The following is a 17,576-nucleotide window of genomic DNA, read 5'->3' on the forward strand; positions in this document are numbered from 1 at the left end:
TTGATTTAATGTACCAGTAAACATCTTTAGGAACAGATTTTTTTCACCCTTACTTGTGTTCCTCATTCCATAGATGAGCGTCCTGGCTGATGACTGTCTCATGGCATGTGAATGCTTTACTGCTGTGAGACCTTTTAATCCCCAAATTTTCATTTTTATGTTCAGAATAGCACTGAAAATAACCACACTGCCTCCCTAGCATAACGCAATCATGACTGTACTGCAGCGCAATGAAGATAGATAAAACTAGTATTGTAAGCCACATAAAATATTTACGTATCTGTGAGGGCTGCTGCTACAGACGCTCCGATGCTCAGAAAGCCAATGGTAAAGTTCAGTCCTCTCTGAATTAGTCTGATTGTCCAAACCGAATAGCAAGCACCCCCGTGATGGAAGAGTTTGAAGGCTGATGCAGTGCAACGAACGAAAGCGAAGAAACGAAGGGCACACGTTGTGGCAATGGAGTTTCTGTTCAAACACTTCAGGTACTGAGGTGTGCACGGACCGGGGGGTGCTCCCGGGCTGGCCCGTGCCGGAGCCGTTACTGCGGGCAGCACCCTGAGCCGTGCGGGAGGCGGCCGGGCGAGCAGGCGGGCAGCGCCCGCGCCTGCCGGCTGTGCGCGGCAAAGGCGGAGCGGTGAGCGGCCACAGCCGCCGCCACCAGCTGCACCGCGGCTCCGCTGGGCCCCGGGGCCCCGGCGAGGGGCCGGAGCCGGCTTGGCGTCGCCGGGCGGTGCCTGCGGCCCGGGTCCGCGCTTCCCCTGCGGGATCCCCCACCCCTGCAGCTGCTGCTGCGGGCAGCAACGGGGCTCGGCGGCTGGGGAGGGCTGCGAGCAAGCCGGCGGAGCCGCCCCGAGCGCTCGGCCGCCGCCCCCCAGATTTGGGGATGCTGAAACTTTTTTTCACGTTTCCGCAGTGTCACGATTTCCGCTTCCCTCCTTCAAAAAAAAAAAAAACACAACACAAACCCAACCACCACCCGAGCCGCCTGCGCTCCTCGCCAGCCCGCGGCCGCCGGAGCCGCTGGCAGCCATGGAGGAGCCCGAGCCCGCGGGGGCCGACGCGCCGCCGCCCGGGCTGCGCTCGCTCCTGCCCCCCCGGGAGTTCCTCTGCTCCCGCAAGGGGCAGCTCCTCCTCGCGGAGTCGGTAAGGGCAGGGGGCAGCCCCCCGGGGCGGGGGGGGCCGGGGGGGGGAGCAGCACTCCCGGACGCGGGGGGGGGGGGGGGCTCGCACGGATCTGGGGGGACGGCCGGGGCCGGACCGCAGCCCTCCGCCCCGGGGACAGCCAAGGGCAGCGCTCCTGGTGAGGCCGGGGGCTCCGGGAGTGTCCCCCCCGTTACGTGCCGGTTACCTTCAGAGACGGGGGCGGTGTGAATGGGAGCGGGCTCACCCCATTTCTCAGCTGAACAGAGGACCCTTCTCGGTGTCGTTCGTCTGTCCGACTACAGCGTGATGGTAGCCGAGGGAGAGCACAACTGGGGGGGAACACGGGAACAGCCATACTAACATGGGGGAAACTTCACGGCTGAAAGTTTTAGTTGATTCTGTTCAGGCAGAGCACTGAAAATACTTGCCACGGTAAGCTTCCAGCACCTTAAATGCGCTCCGCTTTAGCAGGAACCCCTTTTCAGTTAAAAAGGGGTTTGATTTCATTTTAACCTATTTGCAGTATGAATCCAGTGACCGCTACTGAGCAGATTTGCAATATCTCCTAGAGCCGTCAGGGAGACATGGTTTACAAGACAGCTTGTCCTGAGTATGTCAAGAAAGATCTAACTCATTAATTTATGATGTGTGGCATTATATAGGGGACCACAATCTCTCAACTTTTGTCCTGAGCACTCTGAAACCTGTTTGTCCCTGACCTCACAGAAGGACACGCTTACTGCTATGGAGCCAGTTCGCTTACTGTGAAAGTACCAAATAATAATCATTAGAAACAAGCTTAGTCTGGCGATAGAAGCACTGCTCCCCTAGAAATACACCATAGTTTTCCTTTAGGTCCAAATTCTGAGATCTGGGCTGGTGGTAATTACAGGCCTTTGATTTTTGGTGTAACGCTTCCTGGTATTTTACTTGTAAAGGCTTAAAGCCTGACAGATGAAACAGTACCCACCTGGTAGGGAAAATGAAAACTTACCCTCATGGGCAGTGGGTATTTGACAATCAAAAGTTAAATTTTAAGAGAAAGTTAGTTGATTGAAATTAGACCTTCAACATCATTCATACTAGAAATAATGAGAAATTTAAACACTAAGGTCTCTCTAATTTTAGCTGGAGTTTTGAAAGCAGGTCATCAAATATCAGGACATCCCAAACTAGTAGTCAAGTACGTGGAGCGCTGTTTAGATTTGTAAGGTGTCTCTGGCTATCCACCATGGTAGCTGGGAGAAGGAAACAAGGAAATTAGAGCAAGAGAAAGGGAAGGAATGGGCAGAAGGAGGCAGCATGGTCAGGCTCCCTGACCAGCCCTTCTCTACCAGCCCTGTGAGTTTGGGAGGCTGTGGACGCTGCCCTGTGGCAGACAGCATGGGGAACAGCCAGGAGCTGTGAGGCTGGCTTTGAGAGGAAAAAACATTCATTCAGGATGACTTCTGTGGTGGGGAACACAGGCCTTGAGCTGGGTAGCAGCAGGCCACGGGCTGCATCAGCTCCACCAAAAATGCTGTAAAAATTCCAGGTACCCCTCATCACTCATACAGCATCTGTAGTTTACAAAAACACACATTTAGAAGATACCAAAGCCCAACTAACTTTGGTCCTTTGGCACATGGTTTTGTTACATATTATAACGTATACTGGAATTTCCTATACAAGCTTACAGCCAGTAAATGATGACTTTCAGAGAGCCTGGCGTTTTAGTATCTCTGAATGATGACATATTTGAGGAATACTGTTTTGGTCATGGGATCAGACTCACCCTTTTGTTGTCATAGGGAAGTACTGATTATGCCTCCTTGGAGTAATAAAAACTGCTCTGTCTTGACAAAACAGGGATTTATCCTTTGTAAGGCCACTCACGGCTTCCTGAGGGTTTGGCTGGCTGAAAGCAGCTCTAAAATCCCATCTGCTGAAGCTGCAGCGAAGCTTTCTGTGTGCTCCTTGCGGGCCAGCCCACGTGCTTAGGATGTCGTTTCCTGGCAGAGCGGAGGCAGCAGTAGTTTCTCTCCAGTTGTCTCAGCTTTGCCAGAAGAAATCCTTGAAGACAACACAGGCCCCAGAATAAATCCAGTCTGTATACAATTAGAGAAGTGCAGTGCCAAATAATTGAAGATGAGTCCAAGTTAAATCTATTATAGTTTAAATCTGTGTTTCATCTTTAGCTTTGTATTTCTTGTCTTGAACGTTTGATTCTTCTTCTTTGACACAGTACTAGTGTGGGGTGGGGTTGGATTCTGCATAAATGTATGTAAATAATATTCATGGGATACAGATTTTGAATGGTGTCTTTTGTTCAGAAACAAATTGGGGTTCTCATTATTGTTACCGAATATCTCTGTCACATTATTATTCGGCAGCTTGGCAAGTCACAAGAAATGCACTTTATTTCTCCATCTTTAAAGTCATGCAGTCAAATACTGGCATCTCTGCAGGTAGATCAGAGGTTCTCCGTTCAGCTGCAGGAAATGCCAAGTCAGTTTCTTCAACATTCAAAAAGCAAACCACCATATGCTGAACAATATATTACCAATGAAGCAAAGAAGCAACTTGCAAACATATCTTGACTGGGGTAGATGGTTATACTTCTCCTTTTTGGTCTATGGCAGAAAGGGAACAGGAGTTGGCTTCAGCAAATTCCCTCAGCCCAGTGACCGTGCTGGTTGTGTACTTGGTGGAAGTAACCTCATTAAAAAGTCTCGTTTTGCCCAGTAGAAGTGGCTGGCAAATGATCGGTTCAGCTGTCATAAGTTATAGTGGACCGACTCAGACTTTGTAAATTAAGACAACTGCCACATTCACACGAGCCTGTTCACTTCACTTGCACTGCTGGAGGCGGCTGGGAGCACTGGTGCCCACAGCTCAGCTCCGGGCAGCCCAGGCAAGCTCACACAGGCAGCTGCACCGGGAGCGTGGGAGCTCAGCGCTGCTGGCGAGGATTGCTTTGTTCAGACTGAAGGAAACTGCTACAGCCACTTTTTAAAAATAACATTTACACACATTTTCACATTAAGTGAGTATGGATCTTTACAATGTTCGGGTGTAATTTTCACATCTGCATGTAAACTGCTCTGTGGGCTATCAGGTCTGGGCATTCTGGTGCATACTCTAGAACAAGTTAGGCTGGTGATGAAGCTGATTACTGCTAGAAGCTTAATTATAATCTCAAATTTTATTCAGATAAGGAAGTTCCCCCCACACACTCCTTTTCCTTTTGATCTTCCTGCCTTATTAATTTTTTATTCCACCTGGGATAGCTACACAGCCACAAAGCAGCAGTAACATCAAGTACGCGTATAAGCTTTGCTGTCTCTCCTCATCCTGTTGGTTCTCATTGTCTTGCTCCTCCACTTTCTAATCACCATTCTTTATCTCCCAGGTTAATTTTTTTCCTCTTTCTTTTTTCCTTTCTATTCTCTGCCCATACCATTATTTCTTCCATATATTTTAACACTCCTTGTAAGCTACTCATTTTTCCTAAATACTCAAGTCGCTGTCTTGAAGGTCAGCATCTCATCCATGCTCTTTTACCCCCTTAAGAGATGCATTTTTCAGTTCCCTCTGTCCTGTGTTGAAACCATTTAACAGCCACTCTCATACCTGCCACCAGAGCTTGTCCAGGCAAGATCCACATTTATGCATTCTGCTGTTCACCCCAGCTATTTCAGTCAAGCTTTTGTGTTTGTCCTGGTGACTACTTTAACTGGCATCTCCTTAGTCTCCTGAAGCCAGTATGCAGTGGCACTACATATTTTTTTGATAAAAAAATGTAGTATGAATATGTGAGTTTGTCCCGTATAAGGTTGAGTCACCTTTGTGGTGACACAAAGGATGTAGAAATCATTGTGCCTGTTTTTCTCCTCTTTCCCCATCTTTCTTCTGTCTTTTCAGTCTTCTCTGAACTGATCTTCGTAACTGGAACTTCTGGCTGCTCTGTGTAAAGCCTCCTTCGAAGAAGCCCCTGTGCCTTTCTCTGGGTCTGTAGCCAGAAGGCGACCCTTGCAGCTAATTCTGGGGGAACTAAGAACTTCAACTCCATGACAAGTACGACAGAGAAGAAGTAACTGAATAGCAGAGATCACTAAGTGATCTACTTTCTCTCTCTGCCAATAAACAATAACAAAATGCACTCTTGTCCAAAAGAGATCACCGCTAGCCACTTGCAAACCTGTTCTTTTCCATGGAGGGGAAAGGAGGAGCAGGCGTTTGACCACACGGAGCAGCGAGCAGAGGACACTGGGGCGTGTGTAGTAGCGTGCAATGATGTCAGCTGCTTCCCGGCATCCGCATCATCCCCGACGGGCTGCAGTGGGTCTGTTCTCCCGGCACGGAGGAGACAAACGCCTTCACGCTCTGCCATGACTTCAGCAGTCCTCCCTCCCTTAAGGAGCACAATGCTCTCTAACCATTGTAACTAATTATTTTTTATATCTTAAATTGCAAGCTGGTTATGTGATCAAGTATAACTTCATAATGCCTGGCCAGTTTAAGAAGCCCAGCAACACAATATTAAGTAATAATTACATGGGAAAAAATTACTTTTTGAAACACAATACCAAAGAAGTTCCTTTAAAAAAGTAATATGTAATAGTTCTTTCTCTTTTATGTACATTCCTATTCCCACAAAAAAGGTGCTCAATGAAAAATCAGGCTTCTTTTTTGCCAGGGTTTTTTATAATCTTACCACTGCCAGACTATGAAAGGATCCTGTTCTGTTCTTCGCTGCACTAGAGCTTTCTGCATCCAAATATTCCTCCACAGTGAAGCTGGCAACAATCACACTAACCTTTCAACAGCAGCACAGGAAAAACTCAGACTCCCAGCTGCTATCAAAGCCAAGGATGTAATCCCCAGGGAAAAAGAAGCCCCCCTGTGTAAATACAAATGGACAAAACTGATAAAACACTTTTTTTTTTTCCTCCCAGAAGCAGCAGTGCTTTCTGAGTCTGAAAGTGCTAGAAATGAACTTGCAACTGCATTGAATCTCACAAACCTCCTCTCTAGCTGTTTTTTTAGCATGGACACAGAGCTGTTAGAAAAATGACAAGGTCCCATTGCTTGACCTTTCTCTGAAATCACTTTTAAACGCACAGCTTCAGGAAAAAAGGTGCGGAACACGTGATGTGCAATGGATCCTTTGATGGTCTTTAGAGGGGTCGGGCTATATTCTGAAGGTTGGTTTTGAGTTTGTCATTTTTAGAGCAACTTTCAGTTTGCCAGATGTTTGTCTCAAAGACTTGAAGTCTGGAAAAGCGAGTAAGTAGGTGTTCATTATTTCTGGGTACAGACTGGCACATCAATGTTTGTATTGTGGGAGGAAAGGTGTATTTTTAAAATTACCAAATTTTTAGATGACATCAAATGCTTCAGTTAGTGGCACTGCAATTAAATGGTCAGACAAGATAACAAGATACCTACTCACTTTTATAATTCAGAAAAGAGAGTAATAGATAATATCCAATATTGCTCAGAGAGTCCATGCACTCCACCTGTCAGAAGGGGAAATGAGCTCTAAACAAAGAGCAGTGAGAAGCATTGTCAAAAGCAAACAGCTTGTATTACACAGGGCTGTCCCCAAGTTACTGAGTAGCTCTGGCGTAAAAATCTACATCAGGGCTGCGACATAGCCACCAAAGAGACCAAAAAAAAAGAAAACCAAAGAACAAGCTGTAGCACCATAGCTGTCACATGACAGAGCCTTCAGGCACCTCCTTCCTTTTGTTTCTCTTGCTCTTTCTAATGTCTGCCTGCCTCCCCTTCCAGCGCCTTCCAGGCTTGCCTCAATGAAGGCTGCAGCATCTAAAAAAATACTGTCTTTCAAACTTTCATTCTCAAAATCTCGTCCGCTATTTTATAGGTGTGTATTTCACATAAAATCTTCCTTGGGCCTTTTCAGTCTCTGAATGCCTCCAAAATGAGGAATGATGCTTAATTGGAGAGCAATTATCACACTTCATGTCAGATTCTTTCCCTTTTACTATTATTATTAATAATCCGTTGAAATCAAGGGACTTCTTGCAAATCAAAGGTGGGGGTTTTTTAATGTGGCCTTGACCTGCACTTCCCCTGCACGACAGGATGCTGACAAGTAGAGTCAGAAGTGGAGAGCTGGGACTCAAGGTGGTGGTGATGGCAAGAGTACAGTTACTGTTCATCAGGGCTGAGGAACAGGCAGCAGGAGACTGCTGTGATCCTACCAATAACCGAGGGGTTTGTTTGAGCAAGTAACTGGCCTGTTAACTAGATTTTAAAATGAACAACTAGTATTTCCCCAGATGCCAGCTTCTCTGGATCAGACTGAATTAGAAAGCTGAAATGCTCAGACTGATCCTTTTGTCTCTTCAGCAACTTACCTTGCACCCAAGCAGGAATCCTGCCAGCACACGAGCACGCTGGAGCAGGAGTCCCTTGGCGTGCTCTTGCTACAAAACAAGTTTCTCTTTGCATCCTGAGCTGCGTTACAGCAGGGTCTCGGGCACTGCTCTGCATTTCAAACTATGCGGACCTTCCCAGGGCCATCAGGGTGAGAGGAAGACAGTGGGAACCTAAGTTACACAAATTACCATAAGGCTGAGAACACAAAGGCTCTTCATTTCACCTAACAGTTAACGCTTCTGACAGAAAAACTTTTTCTCTGTATAAAGGCAGACAGAGCACAGGAGTTACTGTATCAAACAATTGAGATCAAAGTGATCTCTACTGTGCATCATCAACTTACATATCTGAAATTTGCCTCTCTGCCTCCCCTCGCTGCTGTATTATGATGTATAATTTAACACTGCATTTAATCCTTTCATAAGAGATCTACCAAGTTTAGTTCAGGTCTAATGTTCTGCTATTGAAAGGGGGTTGGTTGGTGGGACCTATCCTGAATGCATCTCCTCCCTGCTGCTGTTCGTCCCTGCACACTTCACTGTCTCTACATCTCAGCTATCACACACTTTCCTTTAGCCAGAAAAAGGAAGAGATTTTTCTTGAACACCAGAAGAAAGAAAAAATGTCCTAGCTACATGGTGATTTCTTTTTAAACCAAGAAAACGTGAAACCGTGTCTAAATTATGTTCCACAAATGTGAGTGAAGCAGATTCAAAGTTAAAGTCCAGTCCTTTCTGGTTTTATTCCGTGGGGGTGGGAAGGGAATAGGTGGTGTGATAGGAAGGAGGAAGAAGTCCTCTCTCCTCTTAGTAGTTTTCAAGTTCTGTTATATCCACTTCTCTTCAAACAGTACTTACCACTTTTCATTCACAGAAATAAAATACCACATTAAGGAGAAGATACAGTGAATGAGTTCCCTCCGCTATATGAAAACTCTAGAAAAACCTGCAAAGAGGCTATGTAAGCAATAAGCCAATAATAATAGATAAATAACAACAAATAGGGTAAATATTAACAGGTAACAGGCCTCGATGCAGAATTGAACTCTATGTATTATACCAGATCGGTTTCATACAACCCAATGAAACAAGAACAATGCATAGGCATTTTAAGATAAATATAGTATCTTACTAAAAATGTCACATCCTCTCAAACTTCACCACCCGGTCCTAATGGATCAAAACAATATATTCCAGCTATTATCATCCTGGTCAAGAACTGACTGCTTTCCCCAAAAACCAGGCTTAGAATAAAGGCTTGTTAATTAATTAAACTAAGACATTATTTCAACAGGATTGAACTGCTTAGTTGCCCCATAAACCTAAATGGGCTCTTTTGATACATGTATTTGAGGGTTGACTGACCTCTCATAGGAGTAATTATTAATTAATTATAGGAGCCTTATCGTTCAAGTATAATAATGTTTGGGGTTTTTTTTGAGGTACAGGTGGTTCCCAGGAACACATGGTAGCAGCAAGCAAAGAAATCCATAGATCTGAAATTTGATGAGGCAAATGCATTGATCGTCACAGTCCAAACATTTATGCTTTTCAAGAAGCCACATCTGCCTTCAGACATGCCATCTGGGGGAAAGTAATACATCTATTTTCAGTATTATGAGTGAGAATGTCAGTGTCCTGATTTAGAATTTAGAAGTTCAAAAAATCCTTGTAATCTAATGCTCAAACAGTACCTACTGCTTTGGTCAAAAAGCATCTCTGAGCATTGCTAAGGCAGAGATTTGTCTCCAAGAGGAAAGGCTGGATACAGCAGCTCACATGTAAACTAGCACATAACACTCACACTTGCAGAAAATGGTTTATTCAGTATCCTAGCTACTTTCTTTATTTTAAGCTAATCTGAAGAAAACAGCAACCAGTTACTACGCAAGGTAATAGAGCAGTAGGGCTGGAGCCTCTTCTTGGAAGTGACCAACTCCCAGTACCTCATTTGAAAATCTTATGAAGTTTCTCCATGGTTTCCTTCCTCACTTCCCACTTTCACAAATACAGTAGCTGAAAGTCCAGAAGTCTAGCACAGCACTTTGGTACTGTCTGGTCTAGGTGAAAATGCATTTTCTTTAGCCATTTTCCCATTGTGAAACTTTCTGGTTTGAGCCATAAACTATATTCTAAAGGTATTTTAATTAAATTGGAAGACAAATGCCATTTTTATTGTTTTGTAGAGTTAGGAAACATCATGGAGATAAAACAAATATATGGGAGTTATCTACCCTATTAGTCTCTAAAACAGCTGTTGACACTAGAAAACTAGAACCAGAGACTTCCAGAAATCACAGAATAATTAATTCTCAGCTCTTTTCTGTCCATCAACAGCAGACTTTTTTCTTCCAACTCTAAGATTAAATGCTGAGTTACTTTGGGCTGTCTGAGCAATGATTTGGGTTTCAAATGAGAACTGTCACGGTTGAAAGCTTAAAGCTCTGTTTGCCTGGCAATGCCCCACTCTATTTTCAGAATTATGTTGTCAGAACTGTTTACAATCCAGAGCAAATTACTGACTCGGAGAGGTGCAAATCCACCAACCTGTCCGGAAAGCTGATTTCACACGCATTGAAATAAATGCCATTACTTTAGATTTATTCCATGCTAAACAAGAAAATTCATTTGGCCTGAGAAAAAGAAAAAAAAGTAGGAAGCAAGATATGCTGTCACCAGCAGCACTGACAGAAATACGCAGGGAGAATAACGCTTCAAAGCTGCTCAGCTGCCTGAGGCTCTGCTACTCCATGCGAATAACTAGTGTTTTCCCTTTACTCTAGGTGCTGTCATTTATCATCTTTATCTGCTATATTGCATCTCTAGCTGCCTCTTTCATGATGGCACCACTCCTAGAGTTTCTGCTGGCACTGTTTCTTTTTTTCGCATATGCCTCCAAACTTAATGAGAAGTTTAAGGGACTCTACTGGCCTTTGATGGTAAGTGAAATGTGCAATATAAGAACAGAGATTTAATTGTACAGTATAACGAGTAAAAGGGACTATATGGGAGTTTAGCCTGACTGTTAACAACTTTACTCCCTTATTAGAAACTTGTCTGTATTGCCTCTCATTCAAAAGGTCCCAAAGCACCCTTTAAACTATGCGATACTACATACTATAGCTTTCTTGGTGCTGACACAAAACATGGTTTTATTAAAGCACAGAATTTATGCCCGATTCCAGGCAAATGGCTTAGGGCTGGATCTTCAGAAGCAGGCAACATCAGCCTAAGTCTGACCACTGCTGGGGGCTCCTTAGTCTTGCCACCCTTACAAACAGGGAAACTAAGGCATGCTATATAGTCATGCATATACCAGACTAAAATGTTTTAAAATTCTCGGGTAAGTGCTGTTGAGATGTAGAGTCATGCTCACATGCAAACAAACTGACAGCTACTTTTGTTAAGGGGGAAGCCCTGCAACTTCTGCCGGCAGATGCTCATTCACACAAAGGAAACCACTGGCTGTTCACTGGGGAGTTTTCAGGTTTGTCGTTGCAGGTGATTACTGCACACTGGCCACTGGATGTCTCTGTTGCTTCAAATACACATTGTAAAGGGAGCATTTGTCTCGTAGTACAAATACTTCCAAAAAAATGCTAATCGATCTGGATTCTCTTTTGGTACAGTCTAGCAATAGTTTGTCATAGTGAGATTTGAATTAGAGCTCTCAATGTATAAAAATAACATTAGCAAGGCCACTGGTGGATAAAACAATAGCAGTGACTTTGACTATGACAGTGTGCATGGTTCTCAGCTGGTTATCTCAGTTCCATCGTTTTCCCGTTTTCTACATGCGTCTGATTCCAGAACTAAGACAAAAAAAAGCACTTGTATGTTTATTATGTCCATTACCATAATATACTCCAGCCGCAGAATGTAGATAACTGACCTGGTCCTGACTTCAGGAGAGTCAAGTTTCTTGTAGGATTTGTGTTTTGAGACAGTATCTTACTCATCCATCCGTTCTGAAAAGGCAGAAGATCTAACTGTCAGAGGTCAAGATACCATTATTCCAGCTCACGTGATTTACACATGCCCTGGGAATCACAGCTCTTTATTTAAGATACAGTTCAGAGACACTGTTGCTCCAGCACATTGCTGCTTGTATTACAGGGCATGGCCCCTGCCCTGCAGAGCTACAGTCTCAGCCACAGAAGCACATATTTTGATGATAGCAACAGGTACGTTCACTTCAGGCTAGCTGTTGGAGTTACAAGTGTACATACTAAGTATAAATCATAGTTTTAAACACTAAACAAAGTGTTTAGTTCCTAAATGAGGAGTTCCTACAGACAGGCCTACTTCTATATAGAAACAAGCACATGCCTGTTCCCCACAGGAACCGGTACACTCCTCCGGAGCCTTTGGTACCGCAGGATTTCTGCTTAAAGGTGAGACTTTTTAAAGCAATTCAAATGATTCTTCCATTAGAGCCCTTGCTGCGCTCCAGGTTAAACATCACAGAAAGATAGCCCTTCTCAGCCTGAAGAAAGGTCTGCCTGACATAAGCATGTTAAAAGTACGATTTATACCAACATCTGTAAGACCAGAAGCTTATGCCAAGATTCCAGTCATCTCTTATTTAAAAATATTTCCCAGGTGAGCAATTCATCCACTACAAAATACCAGGCTGTAGTCACACTCCAGCATCAGGCAAGTCCACTGACGCAACAACAAAGGTTTTTAGCGGTCATTTCTGAATTCATTTTTAGAGGAGTTTGTACATTGGAATTACATGACTAATCTGAGAATGCAACATTGCTTATTTTACAGGATTTCTTGCGGTGCGTCACTGCTGCCATTATTTACTTTGCCATTTCAATTGCTGCTGTCTCAAAATATAATGACGGAGCATCTAAAGCAGCAGGAGTAAGTAGACATGAGCTTTCCACTTAAGTATTTTGGTGAACTGTGTACAATGGACGATGTACTTTAGAAACAATTCAATTTTGACCCCACTGTAAGTAGCAGAAGTTTCTTCAATTAACTAACTGAGAATTAGATTTGCCTAAAGCAAGGAAGAAATGGTCATTTAGAAAAACAGGTTTTGAATCGATGAATAGTTTTTTCATCCTAACAGTGCTGCTCAATGTTAACTGTACTACTTAGGGAAGGCACCTATTCTGCTTTTTAATTTCACCAGCTGTACAGGGAAGATAAAATTCTCTGTTCCTGCAAAGAACATCAAGATCCTTGAATGGAGGGAATAATAAATAATAATAATAATAATAGAAATCAAAGCTGTAACTACTGAGGACAGTCTAAATTAAGTAATTTCAACTTCCTGCCTCTCCTGGTTAATTTTACTTGGATGAGTTGAAACAAGAGCAGTGTCATTTTACCCTCCAGTATATGGACTGCCGAGGAGAGAGCCTTCATCATCAGCATTTCGTGTTCAGAAATAAGATACAGCCTCTCCATCTGCAACTTGACTCTAAGCATCAATAATGTATGCAACATAAATAAAATCTGCACAATAATTTTAAAAGAGAGGGAAGAACAATACCCAGTAGTGTTAGCCAGCAACCCTTACCAAACCATCCCAAGTCATACACAATTTCAAAACAAAGACCTTGTTTTAATCTTTGTCACTCCATTTAGACATGGAGCAATGCAACACAGCATCTACCCTAGCTTCTCAGACTGAAAACCAGCCTATTCTTGCCACACTGCTGCTTCTTTGACACTAAATAGGTAACTCCAGAATAATTTTCTCTCAATCTAGTTCACTCTGCAATAGACATGTCTCCTTGCAAACCAGTAAAAAATTATTTCCAGAGAAATCGAGGTGATTTCTTGGTGGCAAAGAGATGCCCTGGGATGGTGGAGGTGCAGGTTACGTTCTCCTGTAGCTCCTCGCACAGGGCAATGCTGATGCTCAGAACATGCCCAGAGCCAGAGAGGGATGTAGCCTGGGGAAGGGCTAAGGACACATCTGATAGACCAACTCCAGGGATCACTACTCAGGCTCCCAAATTAGCTGTAATTTAGTTGATGCCAATGGGTCATGAGACATTTCCCTTCCCTGTCTTTTTAGAAAGGCATAGGCCAAAAAAAAAAAAAAAAAAAAACCAAAAACCAACAAACAAAAAAAACAAGCCCAAATTTTCTTTAAGAATTTTTCTTGTGTCGGTTAGGCTTACTTTGGTTTGTCATTGATGGATGTGACGTGTTGTTAAAGAGAGTATTATTTTGCCATTTTAGGTGTTTGGATTTATAGCCACGATAGTGTACGCCATTGATTTCTACATAACCTTCAATGACCTGGTTACTTTTCTCAAGCAAGGCAGTTCCGATTCCCCTGAAGGGCACAAGTCAGAAGGTAGGTAAAATTCCTCATTTTGGTTATACGAGCATGTAACATGAGATTTTCTTCTTCATTTCACTCTTCACAGGGGAGCAAGAGCACTCGCTCAGTAAGAACAGTTTCTATTCTTGGCTACCTTGGTTTTGTATGCCACAACTATGCTGAATTATAAAGCTGCTTAGTCTCAAAATACAACAACTGGAATTTCAGTGATTTATAAAGATAACTAGCAAGCCAGGAATGTGAAGTTTCTCCGAGTTTTGCACCATCTAACTCTGAAAGGCCCCAAATCCAATTATAGAAATTATTGTGCAGCACAGACTTTTTTCCTCCCATCAAAATGTCTTACTTTAAAAACAAACATCTACATTTTTTTTTAATAACTTAATAATTAACATCCATTAGTCCACAGTCTTTTATGTCCAATAGTGCTTTTCTCTTCATCATCTCTTTATCATGACTACCTCTTATTCAGGGTCAAGCTTTGACCATCTGTGGGCAAATGGCCTTGAAATCCAAGGGCCACACAGCATAAAATAAACAAGATTGTTATCAAATTTCTTTCTAATATAGAAGTTACAGTCTACCTCAAATCAGACAGATCCACTTAGACAAAGATAAAAAGAGAGACTCGCTGTTGGGAGTTCAAACCCATTTCAAGTCAAGACAGGACACAGGTAGCTATTTTGCAGTACGCAGGAGCCCAAATTGGGCTTCATGTCCCTGTGATACTACTCATTGCACCCACACAGATGAAAAAAATGCTCCATGCTTAAAAACAAAATAAAAACAAATCCCAAAACCCAAAAAAACCACCCCACACAAAACCAAAACGAACAAAAACGCTCAAAAACAAACACCCAAGATGGGTACAGAATCCTAGAAGGTATATAGTAACACTAACAGTCTTTTCTAGGCATTTTAGTAGATTGTTATATGTTTTGCAAGTTTTAGGCCAAAAAGAGAGATAAAGAAAAGAAGAATTAAAGGAACAGATCATAGGAAACAGACTGTTAAGACTAAAAACTGTTTATCCCCACAAACTGAACTGACCTCAGAAGATGATCAGGTGATAAGGGTACAAAATTAGGCTAAAGATTAGATCTAATTTCCCTGGAGGTGGAGAGAGAAATATATAAACTTACAAATATGCAGTCATGCAGCTTTGTGTTGATGATCTGACCATGCAAGAAGGGCTTTGCCCTGCAGTCCTGTTCCTCCAGCACCAAACTCATGTTCATACTAGGGCTCTCAACCGCTGAGGCCAGAAATCCCTTGATTCCTTGCAAGTGGAGTCTCAAGCTTGGGCAAGATGTACCTCTATAGGCGTATCACGATTTCTTAACATCTTAAAGCTTCTGGCTTTCAGATACGTTTAACTGGCAGTGCGTAACCGTGACCCACAGCAAACAGCAATATTCTAGTACAGGAAGCATGTCTTCAGCAGACTTCCTCTTGGTGGTCATGCTAACAATAATATCTCTGCAACTTCTTTCATCTGAACTGTTATGTACGTTTTAGTGGTCTAAGTGCCTCTCAGCAGCATTTCTCAAGTCCTTTGAAACACCATTTAAAGCTCCATCATGTTAGTAAGAACTGTCATTTTACAAGCCTTTTCCTAAATATGCCATGTCCTTTGAAGCAGACACCTGCCGAAGAGCAGCATATCTCTCCCAGCAAGAGCTAAAGCTAACATGGAGATCTCCAGTTTTCATTTTCACTATTGGAATGTTTTAAATTTCAGATGAGGACTCCGATTCCGACTCGGACTGAAGAACCGAACACCAACGAAGTGTGAAGGGAAGATGATCAAGCACTTTCCTCTTTGCTGAATGCACTGCCAATTGAAATATCTCCCTTATTTCAGCCTCGGTATCCTCTTTCCACCTCACTGTTTCTGGAATCACCAAAGCACACACAGGGCAGTGATGTGGAAAAGGAGACTATTCCCAATGCCATTAGACACTCCTTCAGAACTACAGATTTGACAGTAGTTCAACCTGCCACAGAGGTCTGTATCCAAACAGGACATCTCAATTCTTCATTGCCTCTCCTTACTCAGCACTACAATGTACTGAGTAAACGGGAACATAGTATTTTAAACGTGTAAGCGGAGCTTTTAATATGCTTTCTTAATTCCAAATCTTTAACACTTATAGCTTTTGTACTTCTTGCTGTGCCAAAGAAGAGAGGCTCAGAATGCCTCTACTTTATTTGTATTTTTCTTGATTAACTAACAGTATTTTTTTATCTGAAGTCTGAATATTCCACTATCTCAAGCACTGAAGGCATAGATTATAGTTAACATGTTGGTTTCCATACATTTATGTGTACTGCCTATCTGTGACAAGAAAAAGTGACAACTGGAAATCTGCAGCAAGAACAAACCTCAAAGTATAATTGTGCCACAGGGTAGCTGGCTCATCAAACATTCAATATCGCTTTTTTAAGCTGCTTGGATGGGGTCACATCCCATCTTCCGCAATTTCACCATAGATACGAGGTAGAACCGATGAGGCATCGTCTTACCAGCCCCCCCTTCCTACCATTTGTGTGGAAGCCCTTGTATGTGTTTGCACATACAGGTAAGGAAGGCTTGCCAAATACCATCCAACAGTATCTGCCTATCAAAGCCTGCAAATATTTGTGCGCAAGATATCACTGTCTGATCTCATGCTCTGTGTTGCGAACACTGGTCCTTCCATGAGAAGTAGCGCTGGACTTAGTCCGCTGGGTTCACAAAACAGACAACTGTTTCTGTAAAACTCAGGATACCTGGGCCCCAGGAGGGCAATACATCCTTCCCACTGTGAAAAGGCAAAAAAACCAACCTCCAAACTAAAGAATGTCTGCAATGAAATTCATTTTCCAAGATCCCTTTTTTTTGGTGTGAAGTGTGCATGTGTGTGTGTGTTTTTGGTTTGGTTTGGGTTTTTTTTTCCCCCCCCTGGAAGGACAAAAAGACCACCATTATCTCGTGGTCCAGTATTCTGGGGGAAAAGCCTTCCGAATTTACATGGTGTTTTCATGGGTAGCACAACCTACCTTGCAATATTTGTGTCCACCTACAAATGCATACTGCTTGGAAAAAGCATGGCATGCTCCTTATATATGGCATCAGATAGGTCTCTTTCAAAGAAACCTGTATACATTTTAAAAAAGTTAATATAGTACCAGAACAGGTGGCCTTAACAAAAGTAATTAAAATGAGAGCAGATGGCACTAACAGAGCAAATGAAAAACAGGGATAAAACAATAAAGGCAGATTTCCTTTGGAACAAAATTACCACTTGGGTTCCAATTCCCTGCTAGCAGCTGGCTGCTAACGGGCAGAAACACGGTACCTAGCAGTGAGCAGGTGCTTGGGAAGGTGCTGGCCAGGTTCAGAGTTGTATAACAACAGGCAGCTCCTACATCTCCTGTTTCCAGACCACCGAGGGAATAAAAGCAAAACAAACGGTTGCTTCTAAGTGGGACAAATCATCTTTGCTTTCATGAGAAAAAGCTCTTTGGACCTTTTCCTGTATGAAATTCCACGTTTGTTTCTCTTCTGTTGTCATATTTTACTGGCATGCACTGTGACGTCAGGGGACCTGGGCTCATTTTTATATTCAATTGTTTTATATTTCTCTTTTTTTTTTTTAATTAAAAAAAATGTACTGCATGTCACAGCTGGAAACTAGTACATGGTTAATATTTAGAAACCATGCTGGATTAAACCTCTTTTAATAGAA

General features: G+C 42.9%; 1 protein-coding gene across 2 annotated transcripts; it reads left to right on the forward strand.

Annotated features, from left to right (window-relative positions):
* The first annotated feature begins 442 nt into the window (after positions 1-442).
* CMTM3 (CKLF like MARVEL transmembrane domain containing 3) lies at positions 443-17,576 on the forward strand. Of its 2 annotated transcripts, none has more exons than XM_050903996.1 (5): positions 443-485; positions 10,316-10,471; positions 12,309-12,404; positions 13,740-13,857; positions 15,587-17,576. In XM_050903996.1, exons 2-5 carry the CDS (start codon positions 10,370-10,372, stop codon positions 15,613-15,615), a joined length of 345 nt encoding a protein of 114 aa, XP_050759953.1. In that variant the 5' UTR covers positions 443-485; positions 10,316-10,369; the 3' UTR covers positions 15,616-17,576. The 2 variants fall into 2 exon arrangements, with proteins under 2 accessions (XP_050759953.1, XP_050759952.1); XM_050903995.1 differs by lacking the exon at positions 443-485 and adding an exon at positions 1,033-1,146.

The sequence above is a fragment of the Gymnogyps californianus genome, chromosome 12, assembly GCF_018139145.2.
Source record: "Gymnogyps californianus isolate 813 chromosome 12, ASM1813914v2, whole genome shotgun sequence".
Lineage (NCBI taxonomy): Eukaryota > Metazoa > Chordata > Aves > Accipitriformes > Cathartidae > Gymnogyps > Gymnogyps californianus.

Coding starts and splice junctions, on each gene's coding strand:
- CMTM3 (XM_050903995.1), top strand. CDS start 1,033: ATGGAGGAGCCCGAGCCCGCGGGGGCCGACGCGCCGCCGCCCGGGCTG. Junction 10,472..12,308: donor GACTCTACTGGCCTTTGATG/GTAAGTGAAATG, acceptor CTTATTTTACAG/GATTTCTTGCGGTGCGTCAC. Junction 13,858..15,586: donor TGAAGGGCACAAGTCAGAAG/GTAGGTAAAATT, acceptor TTTAAATTTCAG/ATGAGGACTCCGATTCCGAC.